Source organism: Pongo abelii, chromosome 19, assembly GCF_028885655.2.
Source record: "Pongo abelii isolate AG06213 chromosome 19, NHGRI_mPonAbe1-v2.0_pri, whole genome shotgun sequence".
Classification (NCBI taxonomy): Eukaryota; Metazoa; Chordata; class Mammalia; order Primates; family Hominidae; genus Pongo; species Pongo abelii.
In genome coordinates, this window is record NC_072004.2 from 52,341,126 (window position 1) to 52,367,888 (window position 26,763).

Genomic DNA, 26,763 nt, shown 5'->3' on the forward strand with positions numbered 1-26,763 from the left:
ACCCTATCACAAACAAGGAGCAAAAATTGCTCAATGGTGGGACCTAGTATCAGTGATGACAGCTGGCATACACCGTCTGTTCTTGAAGTCTAACTCAATTAAGTTGTTTATAATATTCTCATCTAGCCTGGGGGGCCACTTGGTTTAACCCCTTAGGAAAGGATGCTAAGGTTGCCAAGATGTCATTCTGGTGCCTGTACAGGGTTGGTCCTGCCAGTGAAACAACTCAAGATCCAGAGATTAGAATAACAGGCTCTGGAATCAGACCAATTAGTTCAAATTCCAGTTTGCTACTTACTAACTATGTAACACTGGGGATATTACTTCACATGAATTAGCTCATTTAATCTGCATTACAACCCTATGAAATTATCACTTCTATGATTATACTCCTTTCACAGATGAGGAAATTGAAGCACAAAGATGTAAAGTAATTTGTCCAAAGTCTCAAGCCAGGAAATGGAAAAGTCAGCTTTCAAACCTAGGCAGTTTGGCTCCAGAGCTTATGCTCTTTCTGCCTCTGCATGTAAACTGCTTAGCAGTGCCTGACCTGGGATTTCTGGAGATGTTAGTTGTTATGCTATTGCTATGAGTAAAGACTACTCTCTGATTCTGACCAGATCCTCACATTTGTGGTCTCAAGATGAGCCAGGTGAGTATAGATGACAAAACCAAAACCAATTCAACACACATGAACTTACATTAAAAACTTTTTGTTCTGTAATAATTTTAGGCCTCTAAGACCCCACATTACACCTTGCTGTGATGTCTCCTTAGTGTCCTGCAATCTGTGACAGTTCCTTAGTCCTTGTTTTACCATTACTTTGACACTTGATGAGTACTGGTCATTTATTTGGTAGAGTGTCTCACAATGTGGATTTGTATGTTGTTTTATGATGAGATTAAGGTTAGGCATTTTTTTGCAAGAATACCACAGAAATGATGTTGTATCTTTCTACTGAAGACACAGGGGTGTAGATATGTCTTTTTACTGGTGCTGTTCATCTTGAACACTTGGTTAAGGTGGCATCTGCTAGATTACTGCAAAGCCACTATGTTTCTCTTTGTAATGGACAAATATCTTGGAGGAGATACTTAGAGACCAAATAAATACAGTTTCTCCTCAAATTTCTGCCCATTGATTTTAGCATCTATTGTGGACCTTGCCTGCAAAAATTATTACTGTGGGGTTTCCCTAGTGGTGGTTTTCTATTTCTCTCATTCCCTTTACAACTGGATTCCAAAAGGCTTTTATGAAACAAACCAATCAAGATAGTAAAAGTTTACACAGAAATTCTAGAGGCCTTTCAAGTACGGAAAGTTTTAGTTTGCGGTTTCTGGAATTCTTCAGTAACCAAAGGCATTTAATGTGAAGAAATGATGCTGCCCTTTGTGATTTCTCTGAGGCACCAGGTGCTCCTGACCCCTTACTAAACACTGTCCTGTATTCACACCGCTGTCGTAACCTCCTCCTGCCCTCCTCCCTCAATGGCCACTGTTCCTCAGCATTCTTATGGGCTCCTCTTACCCTGTCTCACGTATGTTGACATTCTTCAGGATTCTACTCTTGTCACTCTGTACTCTTGTCACACCGTACCCTCCCTGGGTAAACAGCAATTAAGCTGTTGCCAAACTATCAACTAATAAATACCCACATCCTCCTCGCGACTGAAAAATATCTCAACTTGGATTTCTGAAGGTTGTGTCAAACTTCAACATATTCAGAAACTGAATCCACTCCCTCTCTCAAAAAACAACAACAAAAAAGATGTTCTCCTTGCAGCCTCTCTCTTATACATATCAGTGATTACTACCAAGACCTATCTAGTTCCCTGAAACTCTGGGAGTCATTCCAACCTTCTCACTTTCCTTTACCTCTTCATGTGTGGCCACTCTTAAGTAAGAACTACTCACCTGTATAAATGTCTCTCAATCCGTCATCTCCTATTCCTTCCAGGACTTGCTCTCATAACTTTCTAGTCCTTTATAGAAAATCTCCAATTATCTTTTTTTTTTTGAGACAGGGTCTCGCTCTGTGACTCAGGCTGGAGTGCAGTGGCATGATCTCCGCTCACTGAAACCTCTGCCTCTCTGGTTCAAACGATTCTCCTGCCTCAGCCTCCCGAGTAGCTGGGACTACAGGCACACGCTACCATACCTGGCTAATTTTTGTATTTTTAGTAGAGATGGGGTTTCACCATGTTGGCCAGGCTGGTCTCAAACTCCTGACCTCAAGCCATCCACCTGCCTCAGCCTCCCAAAGTGCTGGGATTACAGGCGTGAGCCACTGCGCCCAGCCAATTATCTTCCTAAAATGTGAATGTGATGACAATATTCCTCTGCCTAAAATCTTTCAATGACTCACTACAGTCTACAGAATAAAGTCCAAAATTCTTAACGTGGCCATGATCTAGCACTCACCCATGCATGTAAGCCTTATCTCCTGCCATTCTCTCATTCACTTTTGGTGCTGGTATAGGCCAGTTGGTCCTGCCAGTGAAAGAACTCAACAGCCAGAGGTTAAAAGAACAGGCTCTGGAATCAGACCAATTAGTTCAAATTCCAGTTTGCTACAAAAGTCTCTGCCAAAACAAATTAATTACAGTTCCCAAAATGGGCCCCAGACTCTCTCAAGCTTACAAACCTTTTTGCACACATTCTCTTTGCCTTTCACTGGGCAAACGCCTACTAATCTCTCAAGGCTCAGTGAGGAGGTTGTCTTGTGCAAGTCTTCCTGAGCAGTCTGCATCCCTCAAGGGTGGAGCAGGATTATTTCTACTGCTACACCTCCCACACAGCACCTCAGTCGGCTAGGGTCTGCCATCCTCTCCAGACTAGTTGGCTCTCTGATGCTGTGGGTTCAGCATTCACAGATTTAATCAACCATGGATAAAAAATACTTAAGACATAAATGATTGTGTCTATATTGAATATGTCCCAATTTTTTTTCTTGTTATTATTCTAAACAGTGTAGTGTAACAATTATTTACATGGCGTTCATATTGAACTAGGTATTATAAGTAATCTAGAGATGATTTAAAGTATAGGGAGGATGTGCGTAGGTTATATGCAAATACTATGCCATTTTATATAAGGAACTTGAGCATTGTGGATTTTGGTATCTGCAGGGGTGGGGGTGTGCGACTGTTTGTGCATCCTGGAACCAATCCTCCACAGATAGCACAGATGACTGTGTATGCTCCCTGAGGGCAGACTGGGTCTTAACTACCACCTAATGACCATCTTCTTAGAAGGTGAAGGACACTAAAACCACTTATTATGTTTTCATGTTTAACCCTGTTTAAAAAGAATGCCTCTTGCCAGAATAAGATTTTAGTGCCTCTGGATATGAGAATGTGGGGGTCTCCACTGCTATCAAAACGCTGCAAAAGCAAAGGTATCTAATTGCATTGACACATACCTGTAATGAACAGTTTAATGAAGCTAGTTGAATTCATTAATATAAAAAGCAGTTGCCATTAAAACAAAATCCTGGTTTTTTCCTTTCAAACTGATATATCAAACATTTTTGAATGCCTACTATGTACCAGATATTTACACATGATTTCATTTAATTCTCATACCAAATCTCCAAAGCAGGGATTATTACCTCCACTTAGTAAATGAGAAAAGTGAGGTCCAGAGAATAAAGAACAACCAAAATCATATCACCAGACAGAGTCAGGGTTTGAACGCAAGTCTTGTGATTTGAAATCCTAAGCTCTTCCTTCTAGAGAACATTTATGTCCTCATAAAATTACAATTTTAAAAGTATAGTATTGGAGAAAAATTTGATCCCAAAAATAAAAAATAAGATAATCATTCAGCCTAGTCACCTATGAAGTACTATTAGTAACATTTTTTTCTTTAAATCCTTGAAGGGGGCTGGGGTGAGACAGGTACGGAAGAGACGTGTCAGTAAACAAATAAATGAACACTAGGAAAAGAGACTGACCTAACCTTGGAATACTGATAGCAATAATAATGACAGTAATAATGGCAACAAACACTTATAAGTGCTTACTATGTACCTGGCACTATTCTAAGAGCCATACATACCCTATTCATTTAATCGTCACAGCAACCATTCAAGGCTGATATATTATCATATCCATTTTACAGATGAAGAAACTAGCACAGAGTTTAAGGGTCTTGCCCAAAGTAACTACTAATCAATGTCAAAGCTGAGATTCAAACTCAGGCAGTCTGGGTCTTAAGTCCATGCTCTTCACCTCTGAAAATGAACCTAGAGAACTATGAAGATTCGGAAATTTCAAGGTATAAAAAGAGGTAAGCAAATTATAACAATTTAACCTGAGATTTTAAAAAAGCGACCCTAAATCAAAGGATGATACTTTGCAAAGCTGTTGATACTGTGTACTTCTGCAAAGTTAAAGAAAAATCAGCATTTCCTGATGAGTTGTGTTAAACACTAAAAAGTTCATTAAAGTAATTGAGAAATCTAAAGATCTTTAAAAATCAGATAGACCCACATTTGTCGAAAGGGAATTTAATGATAGGCAGGTTCTAATAAGGATGTGGTTAACTACCTGCCTAAAACTATCCTAACACAAGTTTAAGATTTTCTCTCAGTGTGCACCTGAATTACAGGTAGTTTGACACTGAGACTTTGTGTGATGACACTGTGTTTCTCTCTCTCTCTCTCTCACACACACACACACACACACACACACACACACACACGACAGTTACCAAGTCTAAAAGTATAGCGAGGTCAGTTTCTTTTATCTGTACCCTTATAAAACTCCTTAAAGAGCTCACAGGGGAGGGTTTTCCTAAAGTCAGAAATTGCTCTATTTTCTCATAAACATTTTATTTCTCTTCTCATTTAATAACTTCGTTAACATTTCCTGTAGTCCTTCACTTATATCTTTTCAGCATACTGTGTGCACATATGGCATCATAAAAATGGACCAATAAGACAATAACATTTTTATATTTATTATTATTATTGTTATTTTTTTAGATGGAGTCTCGCTCTGTCACCCAGGCTGGAGTGCAGTGGCATGATCTTGGCTCTGCCTCCCGGGTTCAAGTGATTCTACTGCCTCAGCCTCTTGAGTAGCTGGGACTATAGGCACCCACCACCACACCTGGCTAATTTTTGTATTTTTAGTAGAGATGGGGTTTCACCATGTTGGCCAGGATGGTCTTGATCTCTTGACCTCAAGTGATCTGCCCACCTCGGCCTCCCAAAGTGCTGGGATTACAGGCGTGAGCCACCATGCCTGGCCATAACATTTTTATATTATTCTATAGAAATTAATTGTTAAAGTTAATATAATTTCAACTATCTTACTTTTGTTTTCTTATTTTTCCTCTTTCAAGGGAATGCATATATTATTTCACCCATCTATTCACAACAAACAGTAGCACAAAAGTCAATGAAACTGTATTTCCATTTTAGAATAAGAAAAACTGAGTTGCAATAAACCTTCAACTATTGTTTATTTTTCTGATCCTTAAAAACAGAATCATCAGAAGAAAAAGAAAAATGACATAACAGCCAGAATGCAAGAGAAGAGATACATATACAATATATGTTGACATTTTTCCCGAAAAGTAACTCACCGAAGTTTCCTGCCTTTGCTGGCTTTCCTATCTACTTTTTTGTGGATTTTGCTTCGTAACTTCTGGATTGCAAGCCACTGCCTGGAAAATTCACAAGCAATGTTATGCATCATCACTAACAGAAATAGTTATACATATTGACAAATTGGAATTATTCTAACAACCCTGCAGAAAGAAATCATCAACCTACATCAAATTCCTCAAGCTAGTTTGGGGCCAAACTGACTAATCACTTGAACAGGATTTGTGCAATGGTAAAAAACAAACGGCAGCTGGGAAATTCTACAGCAAATTTGGTTCACAATGCTCCTTAGTATTTGGAGTTGCTGTGACAAACACGAAATCTACCAGTCTGCAGGCAAACCCATCACATTTAGTAGAGCTGCTTGGGTTTTCTTTTAATGTTTTAGCTATGCAGCATGTTCTGTTACTAAGGTTGCAACTGCTGGTGGGTTTGAATGCATGAATTTTTAAAATCTAACTTTCCCTTTGGTAATCCTCCAGTGCTTTTTCTTGTGCTTTCCAATTTTTGCTAATTTTTAAATAATTATCCACTACTGATACTAGTTTTTCATTGTTTTAAATTGTTTAAATTGTTTAATTGTTTTAAATTGTTAATTTTCATTTCATCTATAAATATTTCAGTATGTGTTGCTATACAAGAGAAGAGATAAGGACTCTTCTCCCCTCAATATAATCTCAATACCATTACTACATCTAAAAAAAAAAGTCAACAATAATTCTTTATTATCAAATATTCAGTCAGTCTTCACATTTCCTGGAATGTCTCAATTTTACAGTTGGCTTGTTTGGATCAGAATCCAAACAAGATTCACATATTCTGCAGTCATTTTAAATAAGAAGGAATTAATTTTTCAATAAGGGATACTAGGCTAAGAAAATCTTCATAAATTGCTCATATGAACTAAAGTGAAAAAAAGAAAAAGAAGGAGAAACAGCAGCAGCAGCTAGTCATCCTACCTGATTTATACAACGAAAATTCAACACCAGAAAAAAAAATCTAGGGAAATCCAATTACTGTAATCTTAATATAATCTTAATTACCATAATCTATTTTATTGTAAAGTCAGATAAATGTACAATATAATCACCACTTAAATGCAATTTGCTCTATCACATTAAATTTATAGCCAACAGCTCTCTATAACATTCCAGAGATAAACGAAATATCAACATCCCACCCTAAAATTCAAATAATATTTTACTCAAATAAAATTATTTCATCAATACAAATTTTTCACTGCTTTCTCGAATGGCTGCTCTGCCTAGAATCCTATTCTGGCACTTGCGGCTTTTGTTTCCTTTCATGCTTTTGCAAATTATGGCTCATGGCTATTTAAATGTACACTATTCATTAGGTAGCACTCTAAATGCCCTTTTTATTTTCCAACCACAGGATGAAGCATACACACAAGGGCCTTCCTTCACTACTTTACATTCTGCCCTGACATCTGGGTAATGCTGCCACGTTCCACTTCTAATTGTGCTGAAGCTTTTACTGAAGGGGTGGAGGTCTAAATTAGGGCAGACTCTAACAAAGCAGATTCGACTGAGAGCAAGGAACCTGTTGTGCGCAGTGCCATGTTCTGACAGCTGAGAGCTCACATTTGGGTGGCTGCTTTCTATCCACTGGTCAACAGATTGATATGGATACAATCACAATGCAAACCAGGGAGCAAAGAGCATAAGAAAGACTTTGGAAAACAAACTCTAAAAACAAACACACAGGTATTTTATAATTTCCTTACAAATTGCACTTTAGGCAATGTAGGATAAACAACTAGTCACATTTTCTTTCTAGCTCTTATCTTGCTTAACTTCAATAATTATAGGACCAATCATTGCTTTGCAGGTAGAATTAAAGGGACTCAAGGGGAGAAACTATTACATAGGCTGCTTGCATGAACAGAAAGCTGTATCTAGATTACCTTCCCATGGCCACCTGATCGTTGGGATCCAAGGAGCTGGTCTTCCGTTCTATGAGTTCTCGAAGGAGCTAGGGGAAAAAGGAAAGCAACGAATTTATTTATCATCTTCCAGTACAACTGACTTTAAAAGGGCAGAGAAGGAATTCTGAATGGCATAGTGACAGCTCTAAAACTACAATCAATAAGGGACAACCCAGTGGCAAGAGCATTACTGAATTCCCATTAACCCTTTCATAGTTATATATCTTTAAAAAGGTGGCTATAGCAGTAGCTGAGAACAGAAGTCCATTTGGAAGACTTATTGTACTACAGTTCATTTCAAACAGATCAATGAGTGTGCAACATTCCCTTCATTATTTCTATGATTACTTTTGTCCACTCCATTGATATCAATGGAGAATCTTTAAAAGGTCAGGTGGGAAGGGCTGTGTGGCAAAAAGGGAAATGCATCAGCTTCTCACCAACAGGATAATGGTGCAAGGTTAACTTCTGAACTATAACCTCCAACAGTCAGGAAGGTCTTCCTCAGGCAAAAAGCCTTTACTGTATGTAATTAAAAGTGTGGGCATCATCCTCTTGTTTTCCATAGCTGCTACTCTACCATGCTTGCTATTAAGTGATTTAGCCACACATGATACCAACACATTCATAGCCACACAAATTTTAAGAGGGAACCTAAAGAAAGTCATTTGTATACTGCAAATATACCACAGGGGATTAGTCTCTCATCCCATACAATTAACTCCATGGGAGTTATTCTAAATGACTCTCTTACTGTCATTTTAAGCCTGACTCCTGTGCACCCAGTTGAAATCTACATCTGTACCTTTCGTACAGACTTAAGAATCTGCACTGAATCTTAAAGTCCTGGGCGAAGAGAAGCAATGGTTTTAAAAGTTAAACACTAAGGGAGAAAAACCCTAAATTACGATAATAGAACTACAAGTGCTGTATGCAGAGAAAGAGAAACAGAGATTAAAATTCCAAAAATCTTCTGAGAGAAATTTAAGAGAAGACGCTAAGAAAAACTAGTTCTGCTAATCATCTGTCAATAATCCAGGTTTGGCCTTAAAACTTGTTTCTTCATAAAAATTAGCAATGATTTTGTAGGTGAGGCATGGTGGCAATAGAGATATTTCATCAAATCAAATAGCTGAAGCCTGTGGGCTTCAGTGGTTCAAATGAAGAAAGAGAAATAAATTCCTCTGAAAGCAGATCTCTTTCTAATTTCATATGTTTATGTAAGTAGGCACTGGAAGAAGTAAAACAAATTTATAAAAAATATTCACTTCCAAAAGATGAATCTTTATTGCAAAAGGGAAAAGGATATCTCAATTGCAATTAGAAAACCTCCCATGATGTTTTTTCATTTGCTTATTTTGGACATTATTACTACAGCAATTATGTTTAAGAATGCAGGGACCAGAAGCCGCTGGTTTTATTATCACTAGAAAACAGCAAGCTATTTCTCTACCCTGTGTATCTGATTGATTCCCAACATCTTTCTGGCAGCCAATCTATCAGTTTATCTCTCTTCATCACAGTCACTTCTGGCAGCTAAATACAAGATCCAAATCCGGTGTTACACAGACATACGACACAGTAAACCTATGTAACACTGCTGCTGTGTAAACAGCTGCCCTTAAGGCTAAGCAGAAATGGGCTTCTGGTTCCTAGTCAATATTCTGCCAAAAGCAAGGAGTAGGGGGAGTGAGGGGGAGTGGTTAATAATAATAAAGAAGAAGAAATAAAAGAGAAAGAAAAATAAAAAGGAAGGAAAATAATGGAATAACTGCATTTCATTGCCCTTACCTCGTTCCAGCCATACAAAAGATTACAACAACCATTCCTGGTTTTCCTAATTTTCTCAGATCCCTTGAGACTGGGCAGTCAGGGTCACCGGGGAGCAAGTGCTCATGGAAGGCTGCCCCAGCACAACAGGGCGATCCTCGGGAAGAATATGCCCTTGCCAAAGGCTGGAAATTGGAGCTCCCCACTGCAGTGGTCTCTGCAATTCCCACATCAAGTTGGTGCAGCATTTACTTTCAAGCACTTTGTGTACTATACATATTCTGAGCTGCATTTTCGCACACAAGCGCTTTGCATGACTATCTTTACTCATTCATGACTTGGAAGATTGTTTTATTGGTCTATCTAGCTAGGTCTAGTTTATTCAGTCCAATATTTCAGAAGATTCTGTTGTGTTCACGGTAAGAAAAAGAAAGCAACAACAACAAAAAATACAGTTAAACAAATGATTCCCGTGGTTATTACTATTTTCCCAAAGCTACCACTATCACTGGGTTTAAATTTAATTAGAAAATTGCTTTCAAAACAGTCGCTAAAAAAAAAAAAGAGATTTGAGGATATTGGCTGAAGAATTCAATTTTACTTCTAATTTTAATTTGTATAGCTTTAACTTTACAAATAAACGTTTCTACTAAAATTCAAGTTTCTGTTACAATTATTAGAGCTTTTTATTTCAACAATGATGATATAGTATTTGTAGTAATTTTCTATGTGATTTGGAAAATGGAGAGAGAGAGAGATAAAATGTTTTTGCTCTAGTCTGTTAAAATTCCTCCAGATAATCAATTCAGAAAGGCTTGATTATACCTCTAGTTCTAGGGGAAAATCATAGATACAGTTAGATTTTCAGGTCGGCCACAGAAACCTATTTAACCCATACCAATATACATGAGGAACAGGACTAATAGTACTATTAAGCATCTAATCAACATTTATAATACTTTCATTAGAAAAAATGCATGCTAGAAACAGTTAAAAATGGCTGATTGAACACATTAGTTTATCTCTTCTCAACCCCTCTAAGAGACAGCTGAAGAATAAAATATTAACTTATAAGAAAAAAGAGAAAGGGACCACTAATGCGTGCGTATTTTCATAAATTTTTCCAAGACAGTAAGGAGATGGAGAAGTTATCACCCAAACGCCCAGAGTGAATAAAGGTGAAGATGAAGCTAATTGTATTAGGCTGCAGAATTCCTGTGAGGATCAGCTCTCTGGCAGTTACCCCGCAAGGTGGGAAAAAGAGAAGGAGCAGAACCACTTGGGCCTTCTCCATTATCCCACACAGCCAAGTGACTAACCACTTCTACCACTCACCCCCTCTCGTGAGAGAAAAGAAATTTATTCTTTGGAAAAATTGAACCACAGAAGCTCCAGAATAGAGGATACCAGGCAAAGAAGGCTGGAATGAGGTACAAGGGAAAAGTTCTATGTTAATCTCTGAAACCTCTCCCTTTCTGCCACCTTATTTGTAGAAAGCTAACAGCCCATTCTATAATTTCCTAGGCAGGAAAGCAGAGGAGCCTTTTCTGGAAGAAACTGAATGGTGTCTGCCCTCCCACCCCCAAAATTAGATATCAAAGTTGCTATGGTCTTCTGCATGTGTCTCCCAAAATCCATATGTTGAACACTTAATCCCCAATGCAACAATATTGGAAGGAATGGCCTTTGGGAGGTGACTGAGTCACGCAGGCTCTGCCCTCGTGGATGGGATTAGGCGTCCCTCTAAAAGGGCATGATGGAGGGAGTCTGTCCCTTTTGCCTTCCACCTTCTGCCATGTGAATTCCCTCAGAAGAATTCAGCATCAAGGCACCATCTTGGAAGCAGAGAACAGCCCTCTCCAGACAACAGAAACTGCCAGCTTCTTGTTCTTGGACTTTACAACCTCCAGAACTGTGAGAAATAAATTTCTGTTCTTTTAAAATTACCCAGTCTGTGGTATTTTACTATAGCAGCACAAACAAATAGATATATAGAAAACAAAGCAAACAAATACAAATTCTGACATCCAAGGCTACTCTAACAAAGAGGTCAGTTCACAGCATAATTATATTTAAAGAAGCCAAAAAGCTCTTCCCAGGTTTCAGAGATTCCGAATAATAAACTTTAATGCTTTACTCTTAAATATGAACAGACAGTTAAGGATCGCCTGCATCTGAGGGACTCCTCATGCAGAAACCAAACAAATAGAAAAGAGACTCAAGGAAGCAATGCAGAGAACAAAATAAATGCTTAAAAAGGAGAAAAAAAACCCCAAAACTTACAATGAATATTCCAGGAGTGAGAGAGGGTATATTTTGATAAGAGCAGGATGCTGTGAAAAAGACTAAAATGAGAAATTAAACACTAAACAGAAAATTTTTAAAAATCCAACAGAAGAACTTAAATGAATGAAAATCTCTGATACAAAACAAAAAGAAAGCCAAAAGGCAAAAAGATAATATCCCCTTGCTTATTTGCAAGACAGACAAAAATTTAGAGGATAATCCAGAAAGTCAAACATCTAACTAACAAAGGCTGAGAGAAAATGTTTGAAGGAATACTGAAAATTTTCCCAAATCAAAGAAAGAACAGGAATACAACTGCAAAGACCTAGTGCAATGAATAAAAAAGGGCCTTTGTCAAGACACATCATCATGAAATGTAGAACACCAGAGGTAAAGAGAAGATCCTAAGCAGTTAAAGAAAAAACAGGTTACATATAAAGAGGTGATATGTCCCAGTTTACCAAGAAAGTCCTGGTTTACACCTGTTGTCCTAATATTCTGTCAGGCTAGCACCTTACAAGTACCAGTTTTGATAATAAATTATACAGTCACCCTACATATTAAAGAATGGAAATCTGAATGGGAAAAGACATCTCAATAGCAAGAGCAGATAGCAGAGGACAGCAAGGTACCTTCAAAATTCTATAGAAAATAACTTCCAGACTCAAATTCCATATACAGCATTATTATTATTATTACTATTATTATTATTATTATTATTATTATTATTAAGACAGTCTTGCTCTGTCACCCAGGCTGGAGTGCAGTGGTACAATCTCAGCGCATTGCAGCCTCTGCCTCCTCAGCCAAATTATTAACCAAGTATAATGAGAGTTACATAAATGCATTTTTCATACACGTAAGGACTCAACAATTTACTTTCTGTGTACTCTTTCACAGGAAGATGTACTTCAGTAAATGAGTATACAAAAATCAAGACATAAGATATTAGAAAACAGAGGTCTAACTTAGGGAACAAGCAAAGGCAAGTCCCAGGAATACAGCCAGCAGGCCTGGTGTGCAGCCACGCCAGAAGAGTCCAGAGAGCTCTAGGATGAGGTTTCCAAGGGGGAAAAGTAGAAGGGAGGTGCTAAAGGATAGGTTATTCTATATATTCAAGGCATGTGGAGTATATAGGGAAAAACAGCAATAGTTACACAGAAAACTAAGCAAATCTTTTAAAAACAGGCATTATTAGCTCTAGGAAAAAACAAATTTGTAAGAAAAATGTAATCATAATATAGCGCTTGTTCCTATAGTTGGGATGTTTGTCCCCTCCAAACCTCATTCCGAAATTTGCTCTCAATGTTGGAGGGGCCTAATGGAAAGTGTCTGGGCCATGGAGGTAGATCCCTCATGCATAGATGGAAGTCCTCCCTTGGTTGTGGGGAGTGAGTTCCTGCTCTATTAGAGCCTGGGAGCCTGGCTGTTGAAAAGAGCCTGGCATGCCTCAGTCCTCTAGCCTCCTCTCTTGCCATGTGATCTCTGCACATGCCAGCTCCCCTCCGCCTTCCTTCATGAACAGAAGCAGCCTGAGGCTTCCACTAGAAGCCCAATCTTCCCAGCAGAAGAGTGAACCAAAGAAACCTTTTTTCCTCAAAAATTACCCATTCTCAGGTATTCCTTCATAGCAATGCAGAACAGACTAAGACACTTGAGAACAACATTTACTTAGTAATAATAACGTAAACACTGACTGACAGCCATCCTAGCAGGTAAGATACATTCTCATTGCAGCTTTGATTTGCATTTCCCTAATGGCTAATGATGCAGAGCATCTTCCTGTGCTTACCGGCCATTTGTATATCTTCACTGGAGAAATGTCTATTCAGACCCTTTGCCCATTTTAAAATGAGGCTATTTGTCTTTTTGTTATTGAGCTGTAAGAGTTCTTTATATATTCTGGATACCAGTCCCTTATTCATTTTCCTTCTGTAATGTCTTTTCGCTTTCTTGATAGTGTCATTTGAAGCAGAAAAGTTTTTAATTTTGATACAGTCCAATTTTTTCTTTTGTCATTTGTGTTTTTGATTTGTATCGAAGAAACCATTGCCTAACCCAAGGTCATGAAGCTCTACTCCTATGTTTTCTTCTAAAAGGTTTATAATTAATAGTGTAGCTCTTATATTTAGGTCTATGATCCATTTTGAGTTAATTTTTATATATAGTGTAAGGTAGGGGTCCAACTTCATTCTTTTACATGTGGATATCCAATTATACCATTTGTTGAAAAGACTACTTACCCCACTGAGCTGTCTTGGCACCCTTGTTGAAAAACCAAGTAACTTTAAAAGCATTTTGGCTTTATGACCACATATTCCTTGGCTTTCTGAATTTGTGACCCAGAGTTATTGATTCCTACTTTTTAGGCTTCCACAGTTCATAGCCACAGATGCTTGAGATGGAAAAAGCTTGGGGCAACCCTCTATCAAACTTACTTGGCCTAGCTGAGTCAGGGTTCCTCAAACTTCCTCACTGGGAGATACAAAAGCAGACTCAAAGGATTGGGTTTACTCTTCCTGTGAATTCCCTCTCTCTCCCACAAGACTTCTTAGTGAAAATGTATCTATTCTTGCTCTACCTCCTGCCTTACCTCCTTTTTTGGTTCTCAGCTCCCTAGTCTTTCAAATTATCCCCAAAAGGGCCGGGCGTGGTGGCTCACGCCTATAATCCTAGCACTCTGGGAGGCCAAGGCAGGCGGATCACTTGAGGCCAGAATTTTGAGACCAGCCTGGCCAAGATGGTGAACCCCGTCTCTAGTAAAAATACAAAAAAATTAACTGGGCATGGTGGCTCATGCCTGTAATCCCAGCTACTAGGGTGGCTGAGGCAGGAGAAATCGCTTGAACCCAGGAGATGGAAGTTGCAGTGAGCCAAGATTGCGCCATTGCACTCCAGCCTGAGCAACAGAGTGAGACTTCAACTTAAAAAAAAAAAATTATCCCCAAAAGAAGTCTCTTGCAATTTTTATATACCATATTTGAGGCATACAAAAAATAAATTACATATACTATAATTTCAAATAGTTGGGAAGGAATTACTATACATGCCTATAGTAAAAGATTGGCACAAAATGACCTACTACCCAACTATATGTTCCCACTCCACATTGCCCATTCACTCCCGAATCAACAACTCCACCACCTAATATTTCTGCTTCCATTATTCTATTCAAACTACCTGTGCTAAGGTCTCAGGATCTCCATGTCTAATGGGCATCTGGCACTACTCGTCCTATTAGACTTCTTCAAGCAGCAACTGACACTGGATGTTCTCACCTCACTGAAACTCTTTTCTCGGTATCAGTGAGGCATCTCTCTGTCTTTACTCCACATTCAGCCAGCCCCTCTAGCCAGCCATTAAATACTGCCACTCCTCACGACTCAGTTCCAATCTTTATTTTCTTCTCACCCCACAGGGTTTCCCCCAAGAACTTCCTTCTGTTCTCAAGGCTTCAATGACCTAAGAGTTACCCCTGGAAATTCCTCTTCCCTTACACCCAATATCTCAACTATCTCAAGTCTTATATTCACGAATTTGTCCATTTTTCTCCATCTCTGCTGCCTCCACCCAGTACAGGCTACTATCATCTTCGTTCACCCCATACGTTTTTTTTTTTTTTTTTGAGGCAGAGTCTCGCTCTGTCGCCCAGGCTGGAGTGCCGTGGTGCTATCTCTGCTCACTGCAACCTCCACCTCCCGGTTTCAAGCAATTCTCCTGCCTCAGCCTCCCGAGTAGCTGGGATTACAGGCGTGCACCACCACGCCGGGCTAATTTTTGTATAAATTTTTAGTAGAGACGGGGTTTTTCCATGTTGGCCAGGCTGGTCTCGAACTCCTGAACTCAGGTAATCCACTCGTCTTGGCCTCCTGAAGTGCTGGGATTACAGGCGTAAGCCACAACACTCGGCCCTCATACATATTTTTTGAGTACACTGGAGAAACAAGAATAAAACAGACATGGTCTTGCCTGAGGCAGTGTAATGATTTCCTCTCATTTACTCTTGTCCCTTCATTTTTGTCTCCTCATTGTACTCAAGAGTAGTATTTTCAAAAAGCAAATGTGTCAGGACATTTAACAGGGTACCACTAGGGCCCTTGTCTACCTCTCCAATCTAACCCACCTTCCGCCTCTGTGCTGCAGGCCCACCAGGCTTCATTCTGTACGTGAAATGCTCCGTGGGCCCTCACACCAGAGGCTGTTTCTGCATATGCACTGCGGGAACAGGCTTCCCTAGCCACTGACCTCCCACGCCTCCTCCTCTACTCATTTGTTAAATCTCCGCTTCATCATCTCTTCCTGAGGGAAACCTTTCTTAACCACAGCTGCACTCACACACATGCACCATACCTTTGCTGTTCTTACTGTACACTGTACTCATGGACTCCTTGATAACGTCTACCTCCTCCCCTTGCTGACTGTACACTGTGTGAGAGCAGAGACTCCATCTGAACACAATCACCACTCCATCCCCTTCAGGGGCCCCTTGAAGGAGCTCCATATATACACAGAGGGGAAAATAATAATTATTATTATTTTTTTTGAGATGGAGTCTCGTTCTGTCGCCCAGGCTGGAGTGCAGTGGCGCAATCTTGGCTCACTGCAAGCTCCGCCTCCTGGGTTCACGCCATTCTCCTGCCTCAGCCTCCCAAGTAGCTGGGACTACAGGTGCCTGCCACCACGCCCGGCTAATTTTGTTTTTGTATTTTTAGTAGGGACAGGGTTTCACCATGTTAGCCAGGATGGTCTCGAGCTCCTGACCTCGTGATCTGCCTGCCTCAGCCTCCCAAAGTGCTGGGATTATAGGCGTGAGCCACCGCGCCCAGCCAGAAAACAATTATTTCTGAGAGAAAATATCAAATCTGTGTTTGCTTTATCATTTCCCCCCACCCACACACCATTTCAGTGTTTTTACACAAAAGGAGTCAATATACAATAACCTGGCTCTAATCCAGGGCACCATTATCGACCTAGGAATAGAGAAACCTACCTGTTTTTTGTCAGTTATTTTTGAACATATCTTTGTCATTACCATTTTCAATGATATGACTTCCCCACACAATATTCTCCTTCTCACATGTCTTACATAGGCCAGATGACCTACACAACAAACACATAGACTGGTCTATTCAACAAACCTGGACGGTTTTAAGTGGATGAGAACTATCCTTCCCCCACCCCGCATTCCAAGAGTACTTGAATTTAAAATAAAAAAAAACCATTTAACTGGGGCCAGGCACGGTGGTTCACACCTGTAATCCTAGCACTTTGGAAGGCCGAGGTGGGTGGATAACCTGAGGTCAGGAGTTCGAGACCAGCCTGGCCAACATGGTGAAACCCCATCTCTACTAAAAAAAAAAAAAAAAAAAAAAAAAAAAAATCAGCCAGGCGTGGTGGCAGATGCCTGTAATCCCAGCTAGTCGGGAGCCTGAGGCAGAAGAATCACTTGAACCCAGGAGGTGGAGGTTGCAGTGAGCCGAGATCGCACCACTGCACTCCAGCCTGGGCAACAAGAGTGAAACTCCATCTCAAAAACCAAAACCCAAAAACTAAACCAAAACAAAAAAGCCATTTAACTATTTAAACTCATTCTTTGACTATTAAAATGATACAGATCTACACTCCCTCTTGTGTCTCATTTCCTAAAGGAAAAAGTTGGTTCTTCTCAGGAAATGACAGCAAGCACATCTTTGGTGCTTCCTCTATACGCCCCACAACCCTTAACCTTTCCTGTAGTCTCTTTAAGTTGGTCCTTTTACTGCAAGACAGATGTCTTGACATCTTTGTAATAAAGGTCTGAATTAATTTCAGTTACAGTGTGTGTGGTTTTAGAGACAGGCCCTTGCTTTGTCGCTCACACTGGAGTGCAGTGGCATGATCATAGCTCACTGTGCCCTTGACCTCCAAAGCTCCCACCTTAGCCTTCTGAGTAGCTGGGACTACAGGCATGCATGCCCAGCTAATTTTTTCTACTTCTTGTAGAGATGGGGTCTGTCTATGTTGCCGTGGCTGGTCTTGAACTCTTGGCCTCAAGTGATCTTCCTGCGTTAGCCTCCCACACTGCTGGGATTACAGGGATAAGCCACCATGCCCAGCCTAGTTACAGGATTTTCTATTTAAGTATCTTTTATCTATGAAATAGGCTTGTCAAATACCTGTTACAGGTTTCCATCTCCCACTCTCTAAGAGCTAATGCTTCTAGGTACGAATTTTCACTTATGTGAAGTGTGTACTGCACAGTCCAATCTAAGTGTAACTATCTACCAAAGAGTCTGACTTACCGGTCTTGAATTCCAGCTCTGCCCTTTACTACCTGTGTAGTTTAAGACAAGTTCCTTGAGCTCCCTGAGATTCAGTTTCCTCATCTTATAAAGTGGTAATTATACCTCACAAAGTTGTTTCGGGACTTAAAAAGATAAAAGTAAAGCACTCAGCAAAACATAAGTATTCAATAAACAGAAATACTGTGGAATATCAGATCATGCTCATAGATAATCCCTAAACCCCATTTAGGATAAAATAGATCATCTTCCACAGCTAAATCGCCACAGCTGCTAACAATCAACAAGTACAGTAATTCAATTTTCCTTTCTACTGATTTTCAAACGTAGGTAACAAATAAGATGTGTAACAAATAAGAGTGAAAGGATAAAAATGTAACAAGTATAGAAAATCCACAAAAATGGTAAGTCATACATTTAAAAAGTATGCTATGGGTTATAGGACTTTTCCAAACTAGACCATGAGAAACTGGAGCAAAAGTCATCCTCTCCTTTATCATTTATTCTGTTTGAACTATCTGCGATTCTCTTTCCCTGACCTTCAGCTCCCCCACAATCCCCTGATTACACAACTCATTTATGTAGAAGGCCTCCTCCCAACCTCAGAGTATCTAAAATCCTGGCTAGCCTTCTTTGAAAGCCCAGATCAAATGCCATGTCCTCTTCCCTGGAGCCTTCTATAATTCCCTGAAACTATTATTTTTCTCCCTCTTCTGAATTCTTCGATACACACTCACCAAGCGTTCTGGTTATTTATGCTTATGTCATCTTGCTTGCTTGACTATAAGCTTCTTGCAGGCAGGGGATACATCTGACTGAAACTCTCACCCCTAATACCTGGAACTCCACCACTGCCTTTGCATACAGTGATTATTCAATAATATTTCTAAGGGCTGGGCACAGTGGCTGATGCCTGTAATCCCAACACTTTGGAAGGCTGAGGCAGGGGGATCACCTGAGGCCAGTAGTTTGAGACCAGCCTAGGCAATGCAGTGAGAACCTGTTGCTAAAAAAAAAAAAAAAGAAAAAAATTTAAATTAGCCAGGTGTGGTGGCATACACCCATAGTGCTAGCTACTTAGGAGGCTGAGGTGGAAAGATAGCTTGAACACAGGAGTGTGAGGTTGCAGTGCGCTACGACTGCACCACTACGGTCCAGCCTGGGTGACACAGTGAGACCCTATCTCAAAATAATATTCCTAAAATCAAAGAGTCAAGTAGCAAGCAGTCTTCTAGATTTTGTCAACAAGCATGAAAAGCAGCCACCTTTTGCAAGGGGAAGTGCAATATTTACAGAATAATACAGGGAAGAATGAAAGGAAATCAGGTTATGCGAATAAGGTCTAAGAAGCATCTTAATACTAAAGTTACAAATAGTCCACCTTTGGTTACTCAAATAAAAGAATGTATAGCTAGAGGCTACCACTGAAAAAGTCAGCCTAATTCTGCCTCACTGCCCTTGGTCTTTAAGGATTTGATTAGTTTTTCCACTTTTTGATTCTGCGTTGCAGCATGCCTCCACTCCGGAGCTAGCGCTAAGGCCTATGATTTGGAAGAAACGATAAATTCATTCATTGAATAAAGCAGTACTATTTTCTCAGCACAAGCCCTAAAATACTTCAAAGGCCATAATATTTCACTAAGCTTGGCCATTTGGGTTAAAATTTATTAGTCAACACAGAAAACTTTCTCATCAGACCCCATATATTTCCATTAGGCATGATATATCGTGTCTCCCAATGTCTAATTATTAACTAGAAGTGTAAGTAAATCACTATCAGTATTAGGCCCTGATGAGTGAAGACAGAGTAAGAATTAAAGCAATTCAAATGCTAAAAAACTTGCCAATTTGCTTTTCTGTTTCCAACAAATAAAAGGAATTTTACAAGGACTAAGTGACTGACTGATGCAATTCTTTTTTTTTGAGACGGAGTTTTGCTCTTGTTGCCCAGGCTGGAGTGCAATGGTGTGATCTCAGCTCACTGAAATCTCAGCCTCCTGGGTTCAAGCGATTCTCCTGCCTCAGTCTCCCTAGTAGCTGGGATTACAGGCATGCACCACTAAGCCCAGTTAATTTTGTGTTTTTAGTAGAGATGAGGTTTCACTATGTCGGTCAGGCTGGTCTCGAACTCCTGACCTCAGCTGATCCACCCGCTTTGGCCTCCCAAAGGCTTTGGCCTGACCTCAGCTGATCCACCCGCTTTGGCCTCCCCTGTGCTGGGATTACAGGGAAGAGCCACCGCACCTGGCCCTCTTTTTTTCTTTTTTAAATTTAAGGAAACCTCTTTTTTTTTTTTTTTTTTTTTTTTTAGAGACAGGGTCTTGCTCTGTCACTCAGGCTGGAGTATAGCGGCACAATCATACTTCACTGTACAGCCCTGAGGTCCTGCACTCAAGTGATCTTCCTACCTCAGCCTCCTGAGTACCTGGGACCACAGGCGCAAGCCACCATGCCTGGTTACTTTTTTTACTGTTTTTTTTTTTTATAGAGATGGGGTCTCACTATGTTGCCCAGGTTAGTCTCAAGCTCCTGGGTTCAAGCAATCTTCCCACCTTGACCTCCCAAAGTGTTGGGATTGCAGGAGTGAGCCACTGTACCCAGCAAGCCATGCTTTCTAATCCATACTAAAAGTAACAATGTACGGAAGGTGTTGTTGTTTAGATTTTCCAAGAGTTCCCATTGGTCACTAGATGGATGTCTTGGTGTGTACCTCCCCCTCCATTTATAATAAAGGCAGGAAGAAGGGTTTTAGATCCTCTCGGATACCAGCTCAGTTACTATTTTTTAGCATTCTTTATTTAGCAAGGTTTCTTTTACTATATGTCATTTGTGTTTAAAGAATAAAAAGGAAGTCATTCTGAACTAGAGAAGGATTCACAAGTAGGAAACTGAAAGGGTAGTACTAACTTGTATTCTGTGATTATGTCCCTTAAGAACCAAAAGCCCAGCTGAAATAAATCTCTCCCTATATTTCCAGCATTCTTCCTCTAGCCTTCAGATGCCAATAATTCTTCAGCCCCACCAGAATCAATAAACCATCAATCCTGCAACCTTTTCAGCATCCCTCTTCCTCTCCTCCTGTGCTTACTTCCCTCCTTACCCAGGTGAATGAGATTCCAGAATCCATCAGGATAATCACCCCTGATATACACCCTGAACCCCCCTGCAAGCTGTCCTTTTGTCGTACAGACCCACAGTCCCTTAGGGATAGATGTATCTTGGAATTCAGAATGTTTCATATTTTAGAAAGGTAATACACTGCATATGTCATAAATGTGTCAGCAGAGTCTGGGGCAGCACCCCAAAGTCAAACACAAAATTTCTGTAGCAAAATATATATTCCCACATATATGTGATAAATAAAGCCTATAAATAGCTTCATGCTCATTCAGATCAGGTGCTGCCACCACAGTAGTTTGCCAAACTTACCAAAACAAACAAAAACTACAAGTTTTCAGATTTTTAATCTCGGAATTGTTGGCAAGGGATTATTTACCTGTACTTCCGTGGCAAAACCCCAAGCCATGTTAAATCTCAGTACCTGCATCCACATGGATGAATGTGGTGAGAGAAAGACCAGATCTTGCAAACTGGCCTCACTTTCATATTACCAGTAACCTGTGGGGGTCTTTTAGGCTACCTGACAGTGCAACTACGCTTTCCTAGTCCATTCACTCTCTGAGGTAACTTTTTCCTACCCTCTCTTTTCTCAAACCTCCATCTCCTCCTACATCTTATCACTCTCGGCTCCTTCATTCATAAGAAATATCATAAAATAACACAGAATCACTCACATGAGGACTCTGCACATGCTCTCACCCCTTACCTCCCTGCAACTGTACTCATAAGTCCTGCCTTCCCTCTATTCATCACACCAACCCCTCCCTACTTGTGTACTGACCAGCAATTCCTACCTCTTTCCTGCAACATCCATTTTTACCTCTCTACAGGATCATTTCCATCAACATACAAAATACATCTCCTATCTTAAAACTCTCTCTCAAACCTTCCAGCAGCTGTCCCATTTCTCTATTCCCATTACAACAAACCTCCTCAAAGCTGTCTATATTCACTGTCTCCAATTTATTTCCTCTCACTCTCTCTCTTTTTTTTCAGACGGAGTTTAGCTCTTGTTGCCTAGGCTGGAGTGCAATGGTGCGATCTCAGCTCACTGCAACCTCCACCTCCTGGGTTCAAGCAATTCTCCTGCCTCAGCCTCCCAAGTAGCTGGGATTACAGGCGTCCGCCACCACGCCTGGCTAATTTTTTGTATTTTTAGTAGAGATGGGGTTTCACCATGTTGGCCAGGCTGGTCTTGAACTGCTGACCTCAAGTGATCCACCTGCCTCGGCCTCCCAAAGTGCTAGGATTACAGGCGGGAGCCACCAAAAAAAAGTCTGCAACCTCTACCTCCTGGGTTCAAGCGATTCTCCTGCCTTGGCCTCCTGAGCAGCTGGGAGTACAGGCGCATGCCACCATGCCCTGCTAATTTTTTGTATTTTTAGTAGAGATGGGGTTTTGCTATGTTGCCCAAGGCTGTTCTCAAGCTCCTGATCTCCAGTGGTCTGCCCACCTTGGCCTCCCAGAGCGCTGGGATTACAGGTGTGAGCCAGGCCTCCTCCCATTCTCTCTTGAACCCCTCCACCACTCTACTGAAAGAGTTCTTGTTGGTCAGACGTGGTGGCTCCCACCTGTAATCCCAGCACTTTGGGAGGCTGAGGCAGTCAGATCACTTGAGATCAGGAGTGTGAGACCAGCCTGGGCAACACGGCAAAACCCCATCTCTACTAAAAATACAAAAATCAGCTGGGTATGGTGGCGCATGCCTTTAGTTCCAGCTACTTGGGAGGCTGAGGTGGGAGGATCACTTGAGCCTGGGAGGCAGAGTTTCAGTGAGCCCCACTGCACTCCAGCCCTGGTGACATAAGACCCCGTCTCAAAAAAAAAAGTTCTTGTCAAGGTCACCAACGGCTTCCACGTTGCTAAACCAAGATCAATTCTCTCTCAGCCCTTGTCTCACTTGATCTACCTGCAGCATGAAGATTTACTCCTGTTTTTTTCCTAAAAGTTTAATAGTTTTAGCTCTTATGTTTGGGTCTATGATTCACTATAGTTAACTTTTGTGTAGGTGTGAGGGAAGACTCCATCTTCATTCTTTTGCATGTGGATATCCAGTTGCTCCAACATCATTTGTTAAAAAACAAAACAAAAAACTGTTCTTCTGCCCACTGAATCGTCTTGGTACTCCTGTTGAAAATCAATTAACTACAAATGTAAAGGTTAACTTCTGGACTCTCAATTATATTCCATTGATCTATATGCCTAGCCTTATGCCAGCACCACAATGTCTTGATTATTGGAGCTTTGTGGTAAGTTTTGAAACTGGAAAGTGTGAATGCTCCAACTTTGTTTTGTTCTGTTTCCAAGATAATTTTGGCTATTTTGGGTCCTTACATTTCCATATGAATTTTAGAATCAGCTTGTTAATTTCTGCAAAAAAAAAAAAGGCAACAGGAATTTTGATAGGGATTGTTTTGAAGCCTTAGATCAATTTGGGGAGTACTGTCATCTTAACAATGTTAAGTCTTCTAATCCATGGACATGGGACAGCTTTCCATTTATTTAGGTCTTTAATTTCTTCCAGCAATATTTATAATGTTCAGTGTCTTAAATATTTCATCTTCTCGGTTAAGTTTATTCCTAAGTATTTTATTATTTTAGATGCTTTTTTTTTTTTAGTTGGAGTCTTGCTCTTTCACCCAGGCCGGACTGCAGTGGTGTTATCTTGGCTCACTGCAAGCTCCGCCTCCCGGGTTCACGCCATTTTCCTGCCTCAGCCTCCCAAGTAGCTGGGACTACAGGCGCCCACCACCACGCCTGGCTAATTTTTTTTTTTTTTGTATTTTTAGTAGAGACGGGGTTTCACCGTGTTAGCCAGGATGGTCTCAATCTCCTGACCTTGTGATCTGCCCGCCTTGGCCTCCCAAAGTGCTGGGATTACAGGCGTGAGGCACCACGCCTGGCCAGATGCTATTTTAAATGGAATTATTTTTCTAATTTCCTTTTTAGGTCATTCATTGCTGGTATACAGAAACACAACTGATTTTTGTGCATTCATTTTGTATCCTACAACTTTGCTGAATTCATTTATTAATTAGCTCTAGTAGTTTTTTGGTGGCTTCTTTAGTATTTTTTTTTTTTTTGAGACGGAGTCTCCCTCTGTTGCCCAGACTGGAGTGCAGTGGTGCTATCATGGCTCACTGCAACCTCCACCTCCCAGGTTCAAGTGATTCTCCTGCCTCAGCCTCATGAGTGGCTGGGATTACACCAGTGGCTGGGATTACAGCCAGGCGTACACCACCATGCCTGGCTAATTTTTGTATTTTTAGTAGAGGCGGGGTTTCACCATGTTGGCCAGGCTGGTCTTGACTCCTGGCCTCAAGTTGATCCAACCCACTTGGCCTCCCAACGTGCTGGGATTACAGACGTGAGCCACCGTGCCTAGCCGATACTTTCTATATATAGGATCATATCATCTGCAAATAAAAGATAGTTTTACTTCATCCTTTCCAATTTGGATGTCTTTTCTTTTTCTTGCCTAACTGCCCTGGCTAGATAGTATAATGCTGAATAAGTGGCAAGAGCAGACATTCTTGTCTTGCTTCTAATCTCAGGAGAAAACATTCAGTCTCTGGTCACTGAGTACGATGTTATTTGTGGTTTTCACAGATGCTCTTTATCAGGTGAGGAAGTTTCCTCCTATCCCTAGTTGTTTTAAAAATGTTTTTCTCATGAGAAGATGTTAAAGGCTTTTGCTGTCTCTATTGAGATGATCATGTGGTTTCTTTCCATCTTCTATTGATATGTTATAGTACATTAATTGATTCTTGATGTTAAACTAACCTTGCATTCCTGGGCTAAATCCTTCTTGGTCATGGTGTGTAATCCTTTTTATGTTCCTTTTTTTTTTCCTTCCTTCCTCCCTCCTCCCTTCCCTTTTTCTCTCTCTCCCCTCTCTCTCTCTCTCTCTCTCTCCTTCCTCCCTCTCTCTCCTTTCTCTCTCTCTCTCTCTTTTCTTGGTATTGCTCTGTTGCCCAGGCTGGAGTACAGTGCCACAATCACAGTTCACTGCAGCCTCAACCTCCCAACCTCAAGCAGATCCTCCCACCTCAGTCTCCTGAATAGCTGGGACTACAGGCATGGACTACCATGTCTGGATAGTTTTTTTGCTTTTTATAGAGATGGGGTCTCCCTATGTTGCCTAGACTGGTCTCAAACTCCTGGGCTCAAGCAATCCTCCCACCTTGGCCTCCCAAAGTATTGGGATAACAGGCCTAAGCCACTGTGCCCAGCCTGTAATTTCTTCCTTGTGATGTTTTAGTCTGGTTTGGGTATCAGGATAACACTGAATTCACTTTTTTTTTGTGGGAGGTGGGTAAGAGACAGAGTTTCCTCCTGTTAGCCAGGGTGGAGTGCAGTGGTATGATCATAGTTCACTGCAGCTTCAAACTCCTGGGCTCAAGCGATCTCCTCCTTCTTGAAACACTTTCTTTACATGCAACCTGGAAAATCACTCTTCCTTTATTCTCTCTTACATCACTGGTTGCTCCCTCTTCATCACTTTTGTTGCTCCTTCCCATCTCCCCAATCTATAAATGTTTGAATGTTCCAGAACGTGGGCTTCGAATCTCTTTTTCTCTCTGCCTTCATTTTCTAGGTAATCTCATTCAGTCTCATGGTATTAAATACAACCTATATGCTGATGGCTCGCAAATTTATACCTTCAGCCTGGACCTTCCCATGAACTCCAAAAATATATATATAACTCTTCAACAACTCCACATGAATGTGGCAGAAGTATCATAAAAAATATAACTAATCTATAACCAAAATAAAGCCAACATAGGTCCTAGTAACCAAAATAAAGCCAACATAGGTCCACAGGGGTTGGGAGGAGGGGGCAATATAACCAAAACCGAGCTCCTGACTTATCTTCCAAACTAGCTTCTCTCACTGTTTTTTCCCAACTCTGTAAATAGCAACTTAATCCCTCCAACTGCTCAGGCCAAAACCTTAATGGTCATTCTTGACTACTCTCTTTTGATATACCATATACAACCCATCAGCAAATCCTGTGTCAGCTCAACCTTCAACATAAATCCAGAATCCAACCAGTTCTCTCTTCCAAAGCCACCCTAGTTTAAGCCACTGCCATCGCTTGCCAGGATTATCACTAGAGTCTTTTAACTGGTCCCCTGTCTGCCACCTTGCCCCCTATTCTCTCGTGTCTACTCTTAATACAGCCATTAGTGATCCTTTTAAAATATGAGTCCAATCATATTACTCCTCTATATTCAAAATCCTCTGGTAGTTTCCCATCTCAGCCACATCAAAGTGCTACAGTGGCCTACAAGGTCCCACAGGACCTGGCCTCCCATTACCTCTGACTTCCACTCCTACCATCCTCTTTCTTGCCTACTCCCCCACCGACCCCCATGACTGTGGCCTCCCTGCTTTTCCTGGAACACGCTAGCCTCTCTTTCGCCTCAGAGTCTGTGCACTTGCCATCCCCTTTGTCCCTAATGCTCTTCCCCCAGACAACTGCATGGCTCTGTTTGTCATTTCCTCAGGTCTCTTCTCAAATATCTTTATCTCCTAAACATCCTAAATTAAAACAGTAACCATCACTTCCCTATCCTAGGGCTCGCTTTCACCGTAACCAGTTTCATCATTCTCTACTGCATTTGTCACAATGTAGTTCCCTGTTTCATCCTACCTCTAAGCTAGAATGAATGCTCATGAGGGCAGGAACTTGTTTTCTTCCAGCCTCTAACAGAGCTCCAAGAGAACTTTCTGTGGTAATG

General features: G+C 40.8%; 1 protein-coding gene across 1 annotated transcript in view; it reads right to left on the reverse strand.

Moving 5' to 3' along the window:
* Positions 1-26,763, reverse strand: part of AATF (apoptosis antagonizing transcription factor) — a 115,962-nt gene that overhangs the window by 36,103 nt on the left and 53,096 nt on the right. Inside the window, exons 9-10 of the mRNA XM_002827307.6 lie at positions 7,542-7,609; positions 5,593-5,673 (exon numbers count right to left, since the gene is read on the reverse strand). Coding sequence (XP_002827353.3) covers positions 5,593-5,673; positions 7,542-7,609 — 149 coding nt within the window. The remainder of the gene's footprint in view (positions 1-5,592; positions 5,674-7,541; positions 7,610-26,763) is intronic.